This window comes from Lepidochelys olivacea (assembly GCF_965140295.1).
Source record: "Lepidochelys olivacea isolate rLepOli2 genome assembly, chromosome: 4".
NCBI classification, from domain to species: Eukaryota; Metazoa; Chordata; order Testudines; family Cheloniidae; genus Lepidochelys; species Lepidochelys olivacea.
The window spans coordinates 87,206,844-87,229,040 of NC_140414.1; the positions used below are offsets into that span (position 1 = coordinate 87,206,844).

At 42.6% G+C, this 22,197-nt stretch overlaps 1 protein-coding gene across 3 annotated transcripts in view; it reads left to right on the forward strand.

Moving 5' to 3' along the window:
• SNX25 (sorting nexin 25) overlaps positions 1-22,197 on the forward strand; it is a 147,038-nt gene that overhangs the window by 34,616 nt on the left and 90,225 nt on the right. For 2 of the 3 annotated variants that reach the window (XM_084626143.1, XM_084626141.1), the window contains exons 4-6: positions 11,754-11,795; positions 11,962-12,134; positions 13,239-13,425. In XM_084626143.1, the coding sequence (XP_084482269.1) occupies positions 11,754-11,795; positions 11,962-12,134; positions 13,239-13,425 (402 nt within the window). The remainder of the gene's footprint in view (positions 1-11,753; positions 11,796-11,961; positions 12,135-13,238; positions 13,426-22,197) is intronic. The other variant, XM_084626142.1, reaches the window with a different exon arrangement.

Here is a 22,197-nt window from a genome sequence, read left to right on the forward strand (position 1 = left end):
GAAAAAATGGTTCTTGTAGGCTTGAGCTAACCTATTTTTCCAAGGTGCTTCCATCTGAATAGGTGGCCACTGAATTCTAACGACCTGCCATTGTACCTGGTATGGGAGACACATGACAGCCATTATCAGCAAAGGTGGAATTCACATATATAGACGGGTGTGCAGTGATACAGTGTGCAGTTTTTATAGTAACAACTTCATAATATCAACCAGAATAAAGTTGTGCTGATAGATTCCCCAAAGTGTCACAGGGTCCTAGTATGGAAAAGCTCCAGAACTGGTTTTTAACCTTTTAACAGCCAAGAACACCTGTGGTAAGGTTGCTGAGTGTCCTGTACGTCCCCATCTATGTACATCATAAGAGATTCTGCAGTTATGCATAGTCATTTTTTTTAAAAGCCTTTTGTTAATTTTTTTTTACCTTAGTGTTTTCCCAATTCCAATCCTCTTAAGGAATGGGTGAACTGGTGGATTTGTAGCATCAGGAGTAAGGTCACTGTGGTGGTCCATGACAGAGGCATTTGAATACAGATTCAATATTCACACTGAATAGATGAGTGCACCCCTACACTGAGCATCACTTTCCACTACTGCGAGTATAACTTTAAAAAATATTTCATTTGGGTCCAGAAATGATGAACCAATTGGAATAGCTCCCTGGAGAAAGGATTTGTTTTGGTTTTTTAAATTGTTTTGCCTACCTCTGCTTACTAATCTTTCCTCTAAAGGTTATATTTACTAATATTTCACTCATTTTGGGATAGCCAAAGAAAAGGCCCTTGCTTTCCTAAGCAATTACACTGTTATTATCCGCACAGAATTGAATGCATGTTTGAAAAACTTGTAAGATGGAAGTATGTGTGACATGAAACTCATGGGATTATTAATGTTGGTTTCACTTCACAAGGAAATAAAAAGTAATAATCTGTAATGCATGCTGTGCAATCCACAACTGTTACAAATACTGTCTGTATGAAATCACTTTTAAGTCAACTGCATCTTGATATACCAGTATATGTCACTGTCACTAAAATCCTAATTGCTGGCAAAGGCACAAATGAGTTAAATTGCCACTTGTCACTGTTTGTGTGATTTGAAGCTTATGAAATAATGTGTTGGATTAAAAGGCTTGTGTGGTACCTATTTTGGGAGCCACTCACTACAGTTTGAGATTTATATTTCTGTTCATTGAACCACTGTTTTCAGAATTTATGGATAACAAGCTGAGTTTTCAAAAACATTGTGCATAAATCAGAGAATCATAGAAGGTTAGGGTTGGAGGAGATCTCAGGAGGTCATCTAGTCGAACCTCCTGCTCAAAGCAGGACCAACCCCAACTAAATCATCCCAGCCAGGGCTTTGTCAAGCCCGGCCTTAAAAACCTCTAAGGAAGGAGATTCCACCACCTCCCTAGGCAAACCATTCCAGTGCTTCACTACCCTCCTAGTGAAATGGTTTTTCCTAATATCCAACCTAGACCTCCCCCACAGCAACTTGAGACCATTGCTCCTTGTTCTGTCATCTGCTACCATTGAGAACAGTCTAGAGCCATCCTCTTTGTAACCCCCTTTCAGGTAGTTGAAAGCAGCTATCAAATCCCCCCTCATTCTTCTCTTCTGCAGGCTAAACAATCCCAGCTCCCTCAGCCTCTCCTCATAACTCATGTGTTCCAGCCCCCTAATCATTTTTGTTGCCCTTCGCTGGACTCTCTCCAATTTATCCACATCCTTCTTGAAGTGTGGGGCCCAAAACTGGACACAGTACTCCAGATGAGGCCTCACCAATGTCGAATAGAGGGGAATGATCACGTCCCTCGATCTGCTCGCTATGCCCCTACTTATACATCCCAAAATGCCATTGGCCTTCTTGGCAACAAGGGCACACTGCTGACTCATATCCAGCTTCTCGTGCACTGTCACCCCTAGGTCCTTTTCCGCAGAACTGCTGCCTAGCCATTCGGTCCCTAGTCTGTAGCTGTGCATTGGGTTCTTCCGTCCTAAGTGCAGGACCCTGCACTTATCCTTATTGAACCTCATCAGATTTCTTTTGGCCCAATCCTCCAATTTGTCTAGGTAGTTGAAGGCAGCTATCAAATCCCCCCTCCCTCTTCTCTTCTGTCGACTAAACAAGCCCAGTTCTCTCAGCCTCTCCTTTAAGTCATGTGCCCCAGCCCCCTGATCATTTTTGTTTCCCTCCACTGGACTCTCTCCAATTTGTCCATGTCCTTTCTGTAGTTTGGGGGCCCAAAACTGGATGCAATACTCCAGATGTGGCCTCACCAGTGTCGAATAATCACTTCTCTCGATCTGCTGGCAGTGCTCCCACTAATGCAGCCCAATATGCCATTAGCCTTCTTGGCAACTAGGGCACACTGCTGACTCATATCCAGCTTCTCGTCCACTGTAATCCCCAGGTCCTTTTCTGTAGAACTGCAGCTTAGCCAGTCGGTCCCCAGCCTGTAGCAGTTTAGGACTCTGCACTTGTCCTTGTTGAAACTCATCAGATTTCTTTTGGCTCAATTGTCCAATTTGTCTCGGTCACTCTGAACCTTATCCCTACCCTCCAGCGTATCTACCTCTCCCCACAGCTTAGTGTCATCCGCGAACTTGCTGAAGGTGAAATCTATCCCATCATCCAGATCATTAATAAAGATGATGACCAAAACTGGCCCCAGGACCGATCCCTGGGGCACTCTGCTTGATACTGGCTGCCAACTAGACATCGAGCCATTGATCACAACCCGTTGAGCCCAACAATCTAGCCAGCTTTTTATCCGCCTTATAGTCCATTCATCCAATCCATACTTTTTTAACTTGCTGGCAAGAATACCATGGGAGACCATATCAAAAGATTTGCTAAAGTCAAGATATAACACGTCCACCGCTTTCCCCATATCCACAGAGCCTGTTATCTCATCATAGAAGGCAATTAGGTTGGTCAGGCATGACTTGCCCTTGGTGAATCCATGTGGACTGTTCCTGATCACCTTCCTCTTCTCCAAGTGCTTCAAAATTGATTCCTTGAGGACCTGCTCCATGATTTTTCCAGGGCCTGACTGGTCTGTAGTTCCTCGGATTCTCCTTCTTCCTTTTTTTAAAGATGGGCACTATATTTGCCTTTTTCCAATCGTCTGGGACCTCCCGCAATCACCATGAGTTTTCAAAGATAATGGCCAATGGTTCCGCAATCACATCAGCCAATTCCCTCAGCGCCCTCGGATGCATTAGATCTGGACTCGTGGACTTGTGCATGTCCAGCTTTTTAAAACAGTTCTTAACCTGTTCTTTCGCCATTGAGGGCTGCTCACCTCCTCCCCATACTGTGTTGCCCAGGACAGTTGTGTGGGAGCTGACCTTGTTCATGAAGATCGAGGCAAAAAAAGCATTGAGTACATCAGCTTTTTCCATATCATCTGTCGCTAGGTTGCCTCCCCCATTCATTAAGAGTCCAACACTTTCCCTGACCTTTTTCTTGTTGCTAACATATCTGTAGAAACCCTTCTTGTTAGCCTTCACATCCCTTGCTAGCTGCAACTCCAGTTGTTTTTTGGCCTTCCTGATTACACCCCTGCATGCTTGAGCAGTATTTTTATAGTCCTCCCTAGTTATCTGACCAAGTTTCCACTTCTTGTAAGCTTCCTTTTCGTGTTTAAGCTCACCGAAGATTTCACTGTTAAGTCAAGCTGGTCGCCTGCCATATTTGCTATTCTTTCTGCACATCAGGATGGTTTGTTCCTGCACTCTCAATAAGGCTTCTTTAAAATACAGCCAGCTCTCCTGGACTCCTTCCACCCTCATATTAGCCTCCCAGAGGATCCTGCTCATCAGTTCCCTAAGGAAGTCAAAGTCTGCTTTTCTGAGGTCCAGGGTCCATATTTTGCTACTCTCCTTTCTTCCTTTTGTGAGGATCCTGAACTCAACCATCTCATGGTCACTGCTGCCCAGGTTGCCACCCACTTCTACTTTCCCTACCAATTCTTCCCTGTTTGTAAGCAGCTGGTCAAGAGGAGAACGGCTCCTGGTTGGTTCCTTCAGTAGTTGCACCAGGAAGTTGTCCCCAACACTCTCCAAAAACTTCCTGGATTGTCTGTGCACTGCTGTATTGCTCTCTCTGCTAATGTCAAGGTGATTAAAGTTGCTCATTAGAAATATCTGTATGTAGATTTAGTTAGGAATTTTCAAAGATCAGTTTGTGTCTTTCTGTTTGGAAAATCCAATCACAAAGTCATAACAACAGATACTTGTGTGTTCAGAAGTTGAGACAAAGTGGGTGACTTATATCTTTTATTGGACCAGCTTCTGTTGGTGAGAGAGACAAGCTTTTGAGATAACGTAGAGCTCTCCTTCAGGACTGAGAAATGTACAGTATCATAGCTAAGTACAAGATGGAACAGATCATTTACCATAAGTAGCTAACATATTTCCTGGGACCATCTGAAGGGAAGTCGTCAGTTAACAGCCCTACTGTCATGTGCTGGGCGGGTGAAGCTGAGGGGGGTGGGAGGAGTAGTGGGTTTTAAGATTGTTGTAATAAGCCATAAATCAGTGTGTCTATTCAGTTCATGATTTTTAGTGTTTAGCAAAGTTATGAATTTATGCTCCCAAACCTGAAACCTGAAAGTGTTGTGCAGGTTTTCTTTGATGATGAGGGCTGAGAGGTCAGATACGGAGTGATCGCTTTGTGACAAGTGTTCACCCACAGGTGATGTGGTGGTTTTGGTTTTTTTGGTCATTTTCCTGTGAGAATTCATTTGGGACCATAGTGATTCTCTTGTTTCACCCATATCTTTGTTATTGGGACAAGTAGTGCACTGGAGGAGGTACACCATATGCTGTGATAGGCATGTGTAGGACCCATGGATCTTGAAAAGTGTGTTGTGGGAGCTGAGTAGACTGGAAGGCTGCCTCATACATGTGCACCTAACTGGGGTATTCAAAAAGGTTTAAGAGAAGTAGTTTATACAGCTATAGAAGTTGATGTTAGAAAAATTTAGTGGCACTCTGTTTGTTTTTGTGTGTGTGTATGTGTGGGTGTGCATACTGCAGTTAAGTTTCCTGTTTTCTCTGATGGTTACTGCAAAATAAACAATGTCATCCTTTACTTTGTGCCAGTTTTGTCGCAAATGTAGGAAAGTGGCCTCAGATAACTTTCCTTCTACTTTTTATTTGCTGCCTAAAATGTTACATTTCAACAGACCTTCTTGGTATCTTCCCAAAGTTCATTCTCACAAATCTTAAGGAAGAGTTGCAGAAAGAACCCCAAATTTGGGCTCTGGGATCAACTGCTACTGTACAATGGTAAGAATTTTATCCATCATTGTATGCATGCTCTTTGCTAAATTATTTTGTTGGTAGATTCGGGGGGAGGGGAAGCATGGGTGACATGGAATTCTCTTTGCTAGGCAGGCTTATGCTGATTCACTGTATGTTTCCCTACAGGCTAATGAATACTTCATAATGAGACTGGCAGAAATGGAAACCCTCAGTTAATCAATCCTCTTGCAACAAGAGATCTGCTGTTCAATATGTTTTATGGAAATCCTGCAAAGTATGCACTGGAGCTGTTTAAAAGAACAAATCCAGATGTACTTACTACTTTGGAGAGGGATAGTATCATATGAAAGGGCAGTCACTGCCAAGAAATAGGAGCATTCTTCTGGATGATAGGCTTATGGAAAAGTTTGCTGCTTTGCCACCTGAAGTTTGGAGGATGCTCAAAGCCAGGATCACTGTCTATATGACCATCAGCAAATTGGTTCACCTTTAGCTGATGTTATTTTTCTTTTCCCTGCCTGCTTTTAGTCACCCTCTTATCTCTCTTATCCTCTCTGTTGGAACAAGTTAGTGGCACTGATACACAGAAGTTTGCATAGGACTCCTGCAGAGAGATACTCGGAGGATTTGTCCCTTAGACTTTTGCAAAGATACATGGAGATCTTGGCCAGGATACCTGCTGGAGGAAGGGTCTCCTCTTCTCAAGACCCATATCGGGTTGAGTAATGGAGAGAACCCATCTCATCAGGTACATGCCAGAGTATATGTAACCCCCACAAACAACAACATACTAGATGAATTAGGAAGGTAAGGGCCAAATATTTATCAATTGGCTTATTCTTTCCATTCTGTTTCTGTGATAGACCCATCTTGACTGTGTGCCAATAAACTCCTGGAACTGGCCCAACTCAGCTAAGCTGAATTTATTGGCTGATACTGTGAATTCCACCCAGACTTGTCAGAGACGGAGATGCAGACAGACTATGCAACTGCTTCCTCTGAAAGGATATAACTGTAAGAACAGTTAATGCTACAGAGAGATTAGGAATGTAGGCTGCAGTCCCAAACAGGGATGGGGTGCCTGTGGAGACTACACTGATGGTATGGCGAGATAAAAGGCAAATTTAATCGCAGCCCAGTGGAGTCAGAATGCACTGTTGATCTGTGCTGTTCATCCCTTGCTTGTATCATGAAAGTATGCCCAGCCATAAATAACTGCATAGACATCCCTTAAAAGGAAAGTGGTTGAGGCCTCTGCTAATACTATCTGAAGCTGTGTGCTGGAGTGCCCAGAAAGAGTGTTTTTGCATGCGCATGTGTCAAGGTTCCTTCTCCACTCTGAACTCCTAGGGTACAGATGTGGGGACCTACATGAAAACCTCCTAAGCTTATTTTTACCAGCTTAGGTTAAAACTTCCCCAAGGTACAAACTATTTTACCTTTTGCCCTTGGACTTTATTGCTGCCACCACCAAGCGTCTAACAAATATATAACAGGGAAAGAGCCTGCTTGGAAACGTCTTTTTCCCCAAAATCCTCCCAAACCCTACACCCCCTTTCCTGGGGAAGGCTTAATAAAAATCCTCACCAATTTGCATAGGTGAACACAGACCCAAACCCTTGGATCTTAAGAACAATGAAAAAGCAATCAGGTTCTTAAAAGAAGAATTTTAATTGAAGAAAAAAGTAAAAGAATCACCTCTGTAAAATCAGGAAGGTAAATACCTTGCAGGGTAATCAGATTCAAAACATAGCGAATCCCTCTAGGCAAAACCTTAAGTTAAAAAAAGACACAAAAACAGGAATATCCATTCCATTCAGCACAGCTTATTTTATCAGTCATTTAAACAAAACAGAATCTAACGCATATCTAGCTAGATTACTTACTAAGTTCTAAGACTCCATTCCTTTTCTGTTCCTGGCAAAAGCATCACACAGACAGAGAGAGAGAGAGAGAGCCTTTGTTTCTCCCCCACTCCAGCTTTGAAAGTATCTTGTCTCCTCATTGGTCATTTTGGTCAGGTGCCAGCGAGGTTATCCTAGTTTCTTAACCCTTTACAGGTGAAAGGGTTTTTCCTCTGGCCAGGAGAGATTTTAAAGGTGTTTACCCTTCCCTTTATATTTATGACAGCATGTGTGTCTTCAGGGTCAGGTGATCACTGTCTTGCCCAACAATTAACACAGTTTTGTTTTGTTTTTTCCAAAGGAAGTTAGAGTTGGTCAGTGTTAGACTGAGAGGTTATAAAGCCAGAGGGAACCGCTATGATCATCTAGTGAGTCTGCCCCCTGTATAACACAGGCCATAGGACTTCCCTGAATTAATTCGTGTTTGAACTAAAGTGTTCATATTGTGTGGTTCTGGCTCCATATGTCACTGCCATATACATATTATAATGATCTATTAGTACAAGTAACTCGGGGTCACATGCCCCATCCCCAGTTTGCTGCTTGGCTTGTACTGAGCATGTTCACACAGACTGTGCATGCTCAGTAACACCGCTGAAGCTGGCTGCCCTCACTCTGCCCCCACACTATCGGGTTGTTTCTAGTTCGTATAAGATATTCTGCTCCCAATCTAGAGTTTTTAAAAGGTGATAGCTGATACTCAGCGTCGGCTGCTCTCAGGATGTTGGCACTTAGTTCTTGGTGGCTGCTTCATCTTACCAGTCCAGAAGAGGAAGGTTAACTTTCACAAGAGGAGATCAAAATCCTGATTTAAATGACCCAGGACCTCTGCTGACCTGTCTGGGGACAGGTTTATGTAGATAGATAATGATCACCTACAAGGAGAGCCCATGGATGGAGGTACTTGATGCAGTGTAGTGAAAGCTGTAGGAGACCAGGGTGCGGATTTGGAGTATACTAGTATGGAGATGGTCAGCAGTGCACTGAGGAAGACAGCTAAAGATTCAGAGACCAGAGAGAAGAGGAGGTTTGACTCAAGAGGAGAGACACCTGCTCTAGCGCAGGCTGCAGGAGGCCTTCCATTGTGATAAGGGGCCTGGACACCAGCCTCCTGAGCCAGTGCTCCCTCGGTGAGTATGCAGGGTATTTGCATTCCCAGTCGTTAATCCCCACTATGAGGCAGCTTTGCTTTTTGCACAAAGAGAAGGAGGTATATTTCCCTGTGACTAGCGTCCGTGCAGCATATAGCTGAAACCTCTGTTTGAATATGTATGGAGTTTGTCCATTTTTCTTACCCAGAAATGGCTGGACAGGAGCAGCCCCCTGAGTAATAGTTGATTGCAGCCAGCCAGGACCTGCAGCGGCAACGGCAAACTATCCCCGGAGAGGAATGAGGGAGAAGACATTTGGGTGAGGAATAGCACAGTCGGGCCCTGACTTCAGCCTGACAAGCTTCTACTGGACTAGAATCGCTGCTTCCTGAGGAAATGACCATGGCCCCTCCACAGGTGACACAACACCCCTCCCACAGTACCTGCCAAGAGGGGCACCTGGACCCAAGCTATGTACAGTCTCTTTCCTTCCAGACCAATGCTGGAAGCATGTGAGGCACCTGGTCCTGCATCCTAGAGCCACTTACATTCACAGAGGAGGAGCTGCTGACTTGCAACCAAGAGTCACTGGAGGAAGTAAGAGTAGTGGGATATGCGCATGCTGCAGAGTCTGAAGAACAGTTGGCACTTGCCAGGGAAAGGAACTGGGGTATCCTTGAGTACTGAATGTCAGAGAGCAGTGTCTAGCTCCCTGCATGCTTCAGTGGAGAACCTGGCTAGAGTGGTTGATTTCTGAGGGAGTCTGCAACAATACAGACTTCTTTGGCTGTTTGTTAGTACATCTGGATGTGATTATTACACCAGGCACAGCACCGTCTCCTAAGGCATTTGGCAAGTGCTTCGTGCTCTGGTGGCAGCACAACCTCCCAATTAACTAGCCTCCAGTGCAATTGTACAACCTCCCTTTACTCCACCACCTCCACAAAATGAACCCCTACCACCAAGAGTGGGGGAGCCTAGTTGCCTGCCCACCTGCCAGCAGAAGGAGGTTTGGGCGGGGGGGAACCTCACCGTGGATACACCAGGGAATGATCAGAAGATCGCTAGGCTTTGTTACCCCTGTGATCTCTTTCTAATTCCAAGATCCATCTTTGCAGTTCTTCCCCCACTTTTCTTTCTGTACCCCCTTCCTCATACTTTTAATTAGACAAAACTGCTTCGGCATCACACACCTTTGATTGTGTTTCTTTGGCCAAAACTCTTTCCACTCTCTGCAGGTATCTGGCAGTTCCTAACAGGCAGCCTCTGCAGCATTGACCCTGGCACCAAATCAGCCCCTACTCACCCAAGGTGTGCCATGGAATGACCTATCTTTTCTGTGGTCAACTCTTATGCGTATGCGCATAGTTTGAAACTCCCTTCAATGCAGCTAGCCTTCTGGCCTCACTAGCAGTGGCCCCCAAAGGTGCACCCTCTCCCCAAGGTACATAGCTACCTTGTACTCCCATCAGTCACCATTTTGAAACCCCCCATAAGGGATTCTTTAACTAAGGTGCATAACTCAGTGTTTTGATACCAATCGGGATTCGGAAGTCCCAGACAGGATGTTTTGGAATTGTCTTTATAGTTCTGATTGATTGAAGTTTGAAGAAAATGATAGTTTCTTTACTAAACTGGATGTGTGTGACATATTTCTTCTTTTTATAAGGTATGTGAAGTTTACAGACTTATGACTGAGAGAAATATGTGAGAAGAAGTCAATAAGTTACAACATTTCATCATAAGTCAATTATTTTGATGAAGTGGCTGGTATCTAGAATTCAGTGAAATTTTTCACTGCTATGTCAAAGATCCTACATCGAATAGTTTATTCTGCAGTTGTGGTCAAATAATTAGTTATTCTCTACAATAATGTTCTTTTAATGTTGTTTTTATAACTACTTCTCAGGCATAAGGTTTAATCTACAAAAGATTGTTCCATACTGAGCAGAATGTTCTTTATGTACTTGTTCCCTCTAGTAGACCTATAAGGGTGTTGGAAATGATGTTTCCATTTGGGAACATAGGAATTGCCATACCTCATCAGAGCAGTGGTCCATCAAGTCCAGCGTCAGGTCTCCAAGGGTATGTCTACATTGCAGCGGGGAGGGTGCTTCCTAGCTCTGGTAGACAGATGCACTAAAAATAGCAGTGTAGCCAGAGGCAGCATGTTGTGACAGTTTGGGCTGGCCATCCGAGGGCGTACCCAGGGGTTCTGGGTGGGTTTGTACTCAAGCAGTTCATCCAAGATCCTGTCCATGCTCCCCTGGGCTACATTGCTGTTGTCAACTGAGCTGGGAACCACACTCCCCGCTGTAGTCTAGACATACCGTAAAAGTGGCCAGCACCAGATGCTGCAAGAAACCTTTTATTGGAGATTTATGGAATAACCTGCCCGTAGGGAATATTTCATCTGAGTGCTCATCAGTAAAGTGTTTGGTTTAGACCATGAAGCATGAGAATTTATGCTGTATTAAAATAGAAATGATCCTGTGTATTGTAACTGTGGATGTTCTCTCTGTCTCTCCATGTATTAATTGTACTATACTTTTGGGCTCAATGATATCTAGTGGCAATGAGTTCCACAGAAGAACCATGTACTTTCATCTTTTTGTCAGTTTTAAAATTTGCCTTTCAATTTTGTTTCCCCATGTCCTGGTATTATGAGAGAGAGTAAATAGGAGTCCCTGTTTACCTTCTCAATACCATTCAATATTTTGTTATACCTCTACCGTGTCCCCCTTTCATTTGTCTCCTCTCAGAACTAAACAGATCCAGTCTCTCACATCTCTTCTCATATGGAAGTTTCCCCATGGCTAATTTTGCATTCCCTGTTTCTTGAGCTCATTCTGTTTCTGCTAAGGTTTTTAAGACAGGGTTCTAAGTACTACAGTGTTCCAGATGAGGGAATTCCATTGATTTATTTAATGGCATCATAACATTTTTTAGTATTTTCTATCATATTCTTCATACATCCCACACTTGTTTGTTATTTTTTCCACTAGCTAATACTGTCTGCTAATGTTGAAAATTCTCAGTCATCTAGCTATTCAGTGATTCTTTGTCAGGGAGAATTCACTTGACCTTTCCTTGTTTATTATTTTCTAGGAAAAGTCAGACCAAAGAGGCTGCAGTTTTTTGAGTGACAATTCAGTAGTTGATTATAGGTGTGGAAGATTGCATCTGTTCCGCCTTCAGTGTCACAGCTAAATCCATGTCTCAATAATATTCAGTCCCCCACTTAAATAGTCATACGATTCTAGTACAAGCCTATTAATTAGTCTGCAGTACAAGGGTATGTTTGCATCTCAATTCTTTGCCTTCTCAATTATTTTGGAAAAAATGGATTAGGTTCCATGTATATCAATGCGAGTGACTAGAAAATAAGCTTTTTATTCAACCTTGTCCCTAAGAGTGTGCTCTGAACTATAATAACTTATTCTATACGGCTATAGTTTTAAAATATTGTATTTTTATTTGTACAGGTATAGAGAAAAGATAGGGCAAGGGATTGAAATGGGGCAAAGGTAGGCTTTGCTTAATATAATTAAAAATAAACGATAGATGAAGCATAGTTTTTTAAAATGCTTCTTTGCTGAACATTATGTCCCTGATATTTTATACATTTCTGATATAGTAAGTAATGACTAAAGATGTATTGTAATTTCAACTGAAATTCTGGTACCCTTCTAGGCAGGAAGAGCAGCCAAGGCCATTTTTACTCCATCCATGCTTGAGGAACTCTGACGAAGAAGTAAGATTCCTGCAATCATGTTCTCAAATTCTGGTGTATTGTCTCCTACCCTCAAAGGATGCCCAGTCTCTCAGCTTGCGCATAGTCCTTGCAGACATACTTGCAACAAAAGGTAGATTATAGATCAGAGATAATTAATGACTTACCTACTACAGTACTAGTGATTACAAACCATTTAATATACTTGTATTGATATCACATTTTAAGTTCTAAAATTAAACTTCTGTCACAACTTGCACATGCAGAGACTGGTACGGTTAGTATCTTATGTACATGAGACACTTAAAAATTCATAACATTAGCTAAGTAAGGGTAAGGCACTGAACTCTCTTGTGCTGATTTAGCAAGGCATTTCATTATGTGTTTAAGCACATGAAGTCAATAGGGCTACTCACCTGCTTAAAATTAAGCCTATACTTAAGTGCTTTCCTGAATTGAGGTCAGAGTGCTCAGCACCTTGTAGCATGGAGCCATTCCATCCTCTTATTCTGTTCTAGAGGAAACCAAACCTTTCTACACTGCAGTGACCTTCTGGAGAGCATTTGGGTGGTCCTAGATGTTTATACCTTACTCAGATAAGTAAAATTCTAGAGTAAGGATTTGAACATGACTGAAGCATGATATAAGATCTAAAAAAAACCCCAATAACTATCCATTTATTTATTGAGAATTTTAGTTCTTATTTATAAAATGCACTTTTAATTGGATGATGAGACCACTAATCACTCTGTTCTTTTTTGAATTTGGAGTTGGGGACAATTTTTGATACTGCAAAGTTTTGGGATCCAAGTAATCCCCAAATAGTACAGTTCCTTTTTTTTAATTCCTAGTTCTGCACCTTCCTAGACTCTACTGTCTAACGTTCTCTGAGATATGCAGCAAGAAGAGTGGAAATAGACACCTGAAATATTTCAGTTTAGGTTCAGCTGCTTTAACATGTGTAAACTTTTTAATAACCTGAATTTCCAGTTTCCTCAATCCTAATGACAGCTTACAGTAATGAATAGAGAAAATAAAAAGTTTAGGAGAAGGGTAAACTTCAGTCTAAAATGGGTGATACACTATGTAATCTGGGAATTACGTAGTAATTTCTTGGAATTTTATCAACCTGCTTTGTTTTAATTTGTATCCAAAATGTTACACTGAGTTTGTTTGAGTTTGAAGATGACATTTGCTCTTTTGCACAGTGATTTTGTTCTTAAATTTCTCCTCCCAGTACTGAAGCCAGTGGTGGAGCTGCTGAGTGATCCAGATTATGTCAACCAAATGCTGCTCAGCCAGATGGAGTACAGAGAACAGGTGAATGAGCATCACAAGAAAGCCTACACATATGCTCCTTCTTATGAGGAGTTCATCAAGCTCATTAACAGCAACTCTGACGTTGAGTTCCTGAAACAACTAAGGTATCCGATGTTCATTTATAGAATGTTCAAAACTAAGCATGCTTCTCCTGCCAGTCCATTGCTGAGACCTGAGTGAAGTGTGATTTCAGTGAAGTGCAGAGAGGAAATATAAGCCTTAACATTTAATAAAGCTCCAAAATAAGCTACTTTCCCTTTAGTCAGCAGGAAATATTAAAATTATTCCATTATAACTGGCTAGTGTATATTAAAGTCTCCTCAATCATTTAAAGACATATAAGAACCTTGTATGCAGCATGCCCATGATCAAAGGAGTCAGCGAGAAATAATGTGTTGACTTTCCGTTACTATGTAATGTCTTTTTAGTAAATTGCATCTCTAACAAATACATCAAGTACTTCCTTTTGGGCTGGCCAGTTCTGTAATGTGACGTTTAGGGACTGGGCTGTAGTGTGTGTGACGACCTCGTAGGAGGTTTTGAGGAATTCTTAGAGGCAGATGGCTCCCAATCATTCCCTCTTGAATATATCTCAGGTTCTGCGTTTGGAGGCCATCATTTAACTCCTATAGAACTAAATAAAATAATAAGATCTTATATGGAATGAATATTCCCTTTCTTCGTGTTCTGTGCTGTGATACCAAGGCACCTATCTAATATTCTTCCTTAATACCTCCCCATTTTTTCTCTCCCTCTCCTTCCCAAAACTTGGAGCATGGCTTCTCTTTTCACCTATTCCTTCCCTCTTCCTTCATGATGCAAGATAACTCCCGTGTTCCTAACCTGCTTGTAAGCACCAGAAGAGGGATCCCCACAAAGGGCCAGCAGTCTCCCACTTGCCTAGAACAAATGCCTATTCCAGGTTTCATGTTAGTTCTTGCCCATCTGATCTGCCTCCCTTTTGTTGCTTTCTGTCTTGAGGAAAGAGTTGGGAATCACTAGCAAAGGTAAATGGGTTATGTTGGAACTGCATGGTGTTCCTGGCATTGGGGAGGGTGTCAGGCTGCATCTTTGACCTTTCTAGTGTTGCAACCTGTCACACTTCCCAGTGGCCAGTTGTGTTTCCCAGCACAGTTCTGTGTATCAGTACCTCCAGGTGCTGAAATAAGCCAGTTCCCAGGTGTCTTCCGACCAAGAATTAGCAAGTTTCCTAAGGGTGTCATCACTGTCATCATTGCCATGAATCTTTTTTTTTAGGGACCAGATTATTAAACCAATTGTCAAAATTTGTAGCCTACAAGTGATTCTCTGACTAAGCCAATAAACAAGGCTGATGGTAAAACTAGGTTAACTCAACAAGTCGTCCTGCAAAGATGGAAAGAATAGTATGAGTCCACATGTAACCATCCTGAAGCAACTTGATGTCCAGATCTGGATGCATTCGCAACAGATGCAATCCCTGGCCCTGAAACTTGTGGAGATGCACCTGTGTTGGAAGAGATTTGCTCAAGCATATAGAAACTGCGAAGCAGGCATGCTGCTGGACCTAACAACACAACACCCAAACTTTTAAAGTGTGCCATTGAGCCCATTACGTCAACTTTTTTGTCCGGAGTTGGACTACTGGGAAGATACCAGCAGAGTGGGAGGAAGGGATCATCATCCTGCTCTATAAGGGGAAAGGTCCATGCACTGAATATTGTAGCTATAGACCAATAACTCTACTCTCTGTCCCTGGAAAAGTCTTTGCATATGTCCTACTCACCTGGCTCCAGCCTTTCCTTGTGAAACACCACTGCCCAGAGCAATAGTGCTTTATTCCTAGCTATATACAATGGATGCTATACTTACCGTTGTCTTTTTTCTGAGATCCATTATGAATGTAACTGGCCTTTGACAGCAGCATATGTAGTCTTAAAGGCAGCCGTTGATTCTGTCACTAGAACTGCCTTGTGGAAGGCCTTATGGGGCATCAGGGTTCCCAACATCCTTCTGACGCTAATTCAAGATCTGCATAATGACTCAGAGCACGGATAAATTGCGGGACCCATAGGTCTTACAGGTGTCACAGTAGATCTGGGCTGAAATAGGGATGAGTCCTGGACCCAGTCCTGTTCTGCTGTGCAATGGATTGGCTCATTGAGCATATCTCTGCAAATGTAGGTATAAGCATTGGTTTAACCTATTTTAATGACCTGGATTATGCGGATCATGTTGTCTTCTTTGGTCAGGATGCAGATGTCTCAAAGACACACTAAAGAGTTTCCAGCATGTGGCAGCTGCCCTTGGATTATGAGTTTCTTGGACAAAAACAGAAATCCTGAATGTCAGTGCAAAAGTTGCGATACAAGTCATGTACTTCCAGATAAACTGTGATAAACATCCGATGAAATGAGCTGTAGCTCACGAAAGCTCATGCTCAAATAAATTGGTTAGTCTCTAAGGTGCCACAAGTACTCCTTTTCTTTTTGCGAATACAGACTAACGCGGCTGTTACTCTGAAACCAGATAAACTGTGGAAGCAGTGGATGATTTCATCTATGTAGGCAGTAAACTATCATCTGATGGGTGCAGCCAACCAGACATCCTAAGGAAAGTTGGTTTAGCCATCTTAGCCATGAAGGGCATGCGTAGGGTCTGGTGCCAAAAAAAAAAAAAAGGTGAAACTATGTACAAAAGTACGGATTTATCAAACCTGCATATTTCTGATTCTTTTATATGGATCTGAAAAAATGGATGTTGCTTAAAACAAGACATCAGGAGGCTGGAGGCATTTCATGTGCATTGCCCGTGACAGCTACTGGGTATAAGATGGTTTGACTTTATCTGTAATAGGGATGTATCAGTGAGAACTGGCCATCAGAGTACTGAAGTCATCATTGGCTGCTGCTGGCTGGTCTTTTTTGGTCATGTTGTATGTCTCAGAAGCAAAGCCCGAGCACGTCTATCTTCAGAGCTCAGAATCAAGGTCAGAAAAGGACACTGCCCAGTCATGCGGTCAGCAATTAACTGGGCTTCACCAGCTCAGCAATACCCTGTAGAGCTCTTAGATGCCTAGAATAAATGTGTGGTCTTGGACACTTGATGCTACAGACCTCCTCTGTGTAAACATGTTGTTGTTGATTATCTCCCCTTTCCTGGATCTTGCACCCTTTTCTGCACTAATTTTTTCTGAATTACTTTTGTTTAATATTGGGTAGCACATCTTTTCTTCTGCACTTGCACTGGTGCTGCTATAGCAGAAGCTAGCCATTTTTGTTTGTGCTTTAGATTCTCTCTGCTATTCCCATGGAGTGAGCAACCACTATCTGCTTAAGATAAGGACATAGTTGTCATGTGACAACCACAGTGAATGGAAGCGTTACTTTGAAATGACTAAAGTGGGGTTATAAATGCATAAGGGGTGACGCCTCCAGAGGTGGATTTCAGGATATGGCCCTACTGGGCAAATACACTGCTTGGCCCAATAGTAGGGCTGAAGTTGTTGGGAAATGGAATGACTGGAGAGGCAGAGTTAACCCGCTTTCTGCACACAGGCACCCATGTGCTTGCTGTACATACGCATGCACCCCTCCTGCTGGGTTTTTCTAAGGGATTCCCCCTCTCCTCCACTAGGGCTGTCAAATTCAGGGGGTTCCTCTCCCACTTTCCTTCTCTGCTGGGATTCTTGAGAATTCCTCCATACACACACCGTATTCTTTGTAGCAGTGGCTTCAGTAGGGTGGAGGATGGTTGCTGAGGGATCCTTTAAAGGCAGCTGTATCTTCCTGTGCCCATAGAGCCCTCTGCAGGGGAAGAAGAACTAGTGTTTCTGTCTCTGGGCAGTGATCAAAAGTGTAGGTGAGAGAGGAGATTTGTCAGCAACTGAGGATGAGAGTGGAATGGAGACTGAGGTGTTCGGGAGCAGCACTAGGGCAGGCTGTATGGCTCTCTTAGGTACGTCTGTCACCCCCTGGTAAGGAAGCACTGTTATCTCAATTTTACAGATACAGAGATAACTGAGGCACAGAGAGACTAAGCAGTTTGTCCCAGGACACACAGGAAGCATTTGGAGGAGTAGGAAATAGAACTTGGGTCTCCCACTTCCCAGGCCAGCATCCTAACCACTGAACCATCCTATCTCTCATCATCCTCATAGCACAGCCAATGTGAGAGCATTAACGTGTTGGAACACTGCAGAAGCAGTTTCCATGATGGTGTGGGTCCTGATCTGTGACTACTGAACACCCCTCCTGTTAGATCCATCGCCATCAGTCCATGTGCTTGGGTCTGAATAAACAGCTTTTCTTTTTTGTTCTCTCTTCATTTCCACACCCTGCTCTGAAACAACTTATATTTTCCAAAGAGGAAAATGCATTTGGTGAGAGAGTGAAATGATTTTGTTGCTTGGCTACATCTTGTTCATGTGCTGTAAAATTTGCTCTTTACTCCGGGCCAGCATGCTGTGCTACCGACAGTATAAATTACCCCTTGTTAGACTGTTGGAAACCTAAATAGACATGAGGTCTATTAGCGTAATAACACTAATGGAGCTGTTTGTTTCTGTTGAAACCTAATCCTTTTGTTGTTGTTCTGGTACAATTAATGTGCACTGTATTCTCTACTAGCTCTCTAGGTCCCTTTAAATTGTAATATCAGAAGGCAAACTCGCTGTATGAAGTACTGTGTCTTTTGTCTACATTTGTATGTTCACTTTCCAGTCTACAGAGTGGTGGACTTATATCGAGCTGTGATCTTGTAAGCCCCAAGCAAGGTTGGGTCGGATCAGAACCTGAATGGGAAGCCTCCAGGAAAATCTCAGCATTCTTGCAGGGACATGGTGTTTGTGATTCAGCAGGTGATACAGTTTCCTCAGGATCTGTGTAATACCAGTACCCTCGCTTGGTGTCCGAGTTATGCTGTGCTACTGGAAGTGCAGTTTCCTTGCTATGTTTGTTCCCATCCCCCTGATGTGAGAGCATCTGTGGAAGAGACTCTTGTGGCCATGTAAAGATTCAGTGGCACATTTTTCAGAGTAGGGTAGTGATTTGCCTGTGAATGTTCTAAGGGTTGAGGTTGGGGAAACCACACAAAGGTGTCTCTGTGGATGAATAAAGTAAATGACATTTCATAGTATATTTAGGTAATAAACCACAGGAAAGTATAGAGGAGAAGGGAAAATAAGCTCTTGAGTGCTTACAGCTAGGAGCAAGTTACTTTGCAGTGGGGAGAATTTTTCTGATTACATCCCTCTAACAAATAAATCTCCGGCATATGGGTATCAACCCTAATTTCCTGATCAAATTCCAATCTGGGTAGTAGCATTCTGTTCACCTAAAATTCCCTGTATCCCATAATTTTAGTTGGAGGACTCTTCATTCCTTGTCCTAGAATGATGCGTAGGATTTCTGCGCACTTTTTTTTAGGCTGTTAATCCACAAAGGTCAAAGAATGACAAACTTTTCATTTTAGTTTTGTTTATATTTGAAAATAAGATGACTGAGATCGCCTTTTGGTAATCTCTAAGCCATCTAATTTAGATAGTAACAGTTCTATAGTTTAGACTTGGCTATTGAGGAGAATTATCCTAATAAACTATAGTTAGTGAGAGACTCAGTATTCCTTTGAAACATCCAAATGGTGGTTTGTCATTGGAGAATTTAATTACTTCCCATTTCCTGAGATCAAGATATTATATCACTGGACTGAAGGAAGTCTCCAGGTATTGATAGATAATTCCTCAGATTCTTAATTCTCACTGCAGTCAGAGTAGTTCCAATCCTAAGATAAGTGGTATCCTCCATAATATATATGGATACACAACTTCCTTTTTCTGAAATCTCACCGGACTTTCTGTTAGATTGATTTATTAACAAAGTTTTGATAGGACTTAAGGTGATTGGAACTGGGTACTTAATGTTTGGGTAGGTGGGAGGATCAAGAGCAGGGAAGATTAAAAAATGAGGCAAGCAGTTGGGAAGGGGATCATAGCACCTGGGGTGTGGTCCGACCCAATACAACCACTCTTATGTTCTTAGCAAGAGGGTTAAAGAGCTGGATGGGGGTTGGATGGGCTTGAAATCATTTACTGGTAAGTGTGCTAATCTTCATCATTCCACATAGCTGATGGGATTTCCCTTGTAATAAAGCAGTTTATGCTGCTAGTATTTTCACTCCTTAATTATGCAACATGGACAATAGCTTAGGCACAAATTCATTCACAGTGAGGCCCCTTGAACCTTATTGTCTATCCAAAAAGACAAGAGTCCATACAGAAATTTTGACTGGGCCTATATGCCCTAACCCAGAGCTGACTGGGAAAATGTAACGTCTTTAGAGATGGGATCATAGCTGCCTGCCCACACTGTGGAGATATGCAGGATGATAGGGCTGTCCCCACTTTGGAGAGTTAATTTTCCAGGACACTAGAAAAAAGCAATTGTGGTTTGGAGGATGGGGGAGAGGGCTGGAGCTTGAGAGGCAGACACTGAGGCCAGGTGGCTTTTCTCCTTGTTCCTGCTGGAATTCTTTGAAGGTCGTATAACCATTTGGGGTTATGTAGCTATAGAATGCCTAAAGATACTTATACCTGGCCATTAAAGAATAGGATTTTTTTTCTTTACAATAAAACACATCTCCCAGATTTTCAAAATATATCGGGGTATGAGGAACTTTGTGCATGAATCCCCTACTGGCCCACCTTTCAGAGAGGCCTGTTGAGGTTGTCTTTTCTTGTAATACACTTGGTCAGCCTCTGCCTAAAGAATGGATAGACAAAGAGAAATCCTTGATGGCCCCTCAGTGAAAGATACTATGGACAGTTTAAAAATAAGATGGGTCATTCCACATTCAAAACCATCAAATGTCAAACAGACTTACCTGCCAGGCTATTAGTAATCTATTGGAACAAAAGCAAAAGCCCAGAGAGCAGAGTGCACTGTTATAATTTGTATAGCTAGATTTCATAACAACTTATAGAAGCCTTTAAAAAAAATTTTCTACCTCACGAGAGTGCTTGGGGGGTAGGTATGTGACAGATTTCTGTTACCAATCTACCGTTGCGTCAGATAATCAGGCTGACACCGCAGGATCGTTTGGGGAGAGATGACAAAACACACCAAGTGTCTAAATTTTAAAGCTTTATTAATAAAATATTAAAATAACAGCAGAGTGCTGGGAACACTCCCATGTCACTCGGGGGGAAAAAAAAGTGTTAGTGTCCCAAGCCCTAATCCACTTTCATACTCACACACGCACTATCCAAGATTGGCCAGGCCTGGGTGTAACGTTAGAAGAGAGGAGGGGAAGGGTGGATGGGAGTGGTGTCCTGGGCCTAGGTCGTCCGAGGATCCGCTGTTGATCTCCGAGTTGCTCCAGCTCTCACGAGGGTTTTAAGTCCTGGGCTCCTGGGAGGGCGGGGGGGGGGGTGGGTGGGTTGGGAGGATGGTAATTCCACTCAGGGACCTCTGCTTCTGGTGCCTTTTGTGCCAGTTCAAACCGGCTTGCTGTGGCCTCCTTGGTTTCCCAAAACATCCCGGCTCCAGAGAGTTTGTTTTCCCTTCTATTGGCCTTCGCTGTCACCATCTCATTTGCTCTCACGGTTCTTGCTGCTATCTCTGCAGCTCTGCTCAACTTAGTTCTCCTCTTCTCACGGCTGGGCAGCTGCTGATTTCTCTTCAAGCCCATGACCTTGGGCCAGGGCCAGTGTCTTAGCTTCACATGGAGCTAGCTGAAGTGTTGAGTTAACCTGTTCTCTGCTCTTCTTCTTTCTCCCCCCCCCCCAGCCTCTCGTATTCTGCAAAGGAAACTTCCACTCTCCGCTCACATGCCTTTGACCCTCCCCAAAATGGTTTGCAATGCTTGCAACAGTGTTAGCCACATACAATGCTGATCTGCCTTCCCCAGAGACTCCCTGAGGGAGGGGGCCATTGGAGTGTGACAGTAGACTGTTCAACTCTTCAAAAGGTTAATAAGTGGCATTAAAAATATAACGGCAACTTTTAAAAATCTCTTAAAGAACAGTCACTTCCCTAATATTTGCCAATGAGCACAGTAGTGCTAATATGAGGGTGGAACGTAGTTCTTTAAATGTCTGTTAGTGGGTTTTAATGGGGCATCTTTTTATTATTTATTTATTTATTTATTTTATTATGTTAAAGGCAACTATGGGCTTTGTGGATTAGGAAGATATCCAATTAGAACTGTTTGGACAGTTTCCTTAGTATTCTCCTGCACTGCCTACATAAATTGGCCTTGATTGGAAGGTTATGTTAAAGCCTTATCTATAAGTGTGTAGCTGACAATAGCCAACGTGACAAAGCCATGCCCTTCACAACATTTCCGCATCCTCTACATGAAATATCTGTCGTTCTTAAATCTTATTGCTGAGATTTCTCATCTTGACAAGAATTCCCTATTGTCTTATCTTTAATACAAAGAACCTAAGTTGAGAAAGCCAACTCTTTTTTTTTTTTTTTCTCTCCAACTTATCTGAACTGTCTTAGGTCTTACATTATTCTGTGTGCTGTTTGTACGTTTTCTTTAGAGTTCTGTATAAACAACAGAAGAACTTTGTTTCGTGTTGTTAGTGTTTGAGAGAGACTTTTCAAGTCGTAGTTTATTAGTATTAATAATATACATTTTAGTTCATAATTGGTTCCCTAGTGAAAACTTGCTCTCTTGTTATGCAGACACATCCCTTTGGTTTCCATAAGTGGAAAAATGTAAGAATGGCCATGCTAGGTCAGAACAATGTTCCATCTAGTCTACTATCTTGTCTTCCAACAGTTGCCAGCAATATTCCCTCTAATTTTTCCCATTCATGGGTGGAATGAATTTATCTGCACCAATATGGAGGTGATGTCTGGCGGGAGTGAGACCAAGGGGTTTGGAGTGTA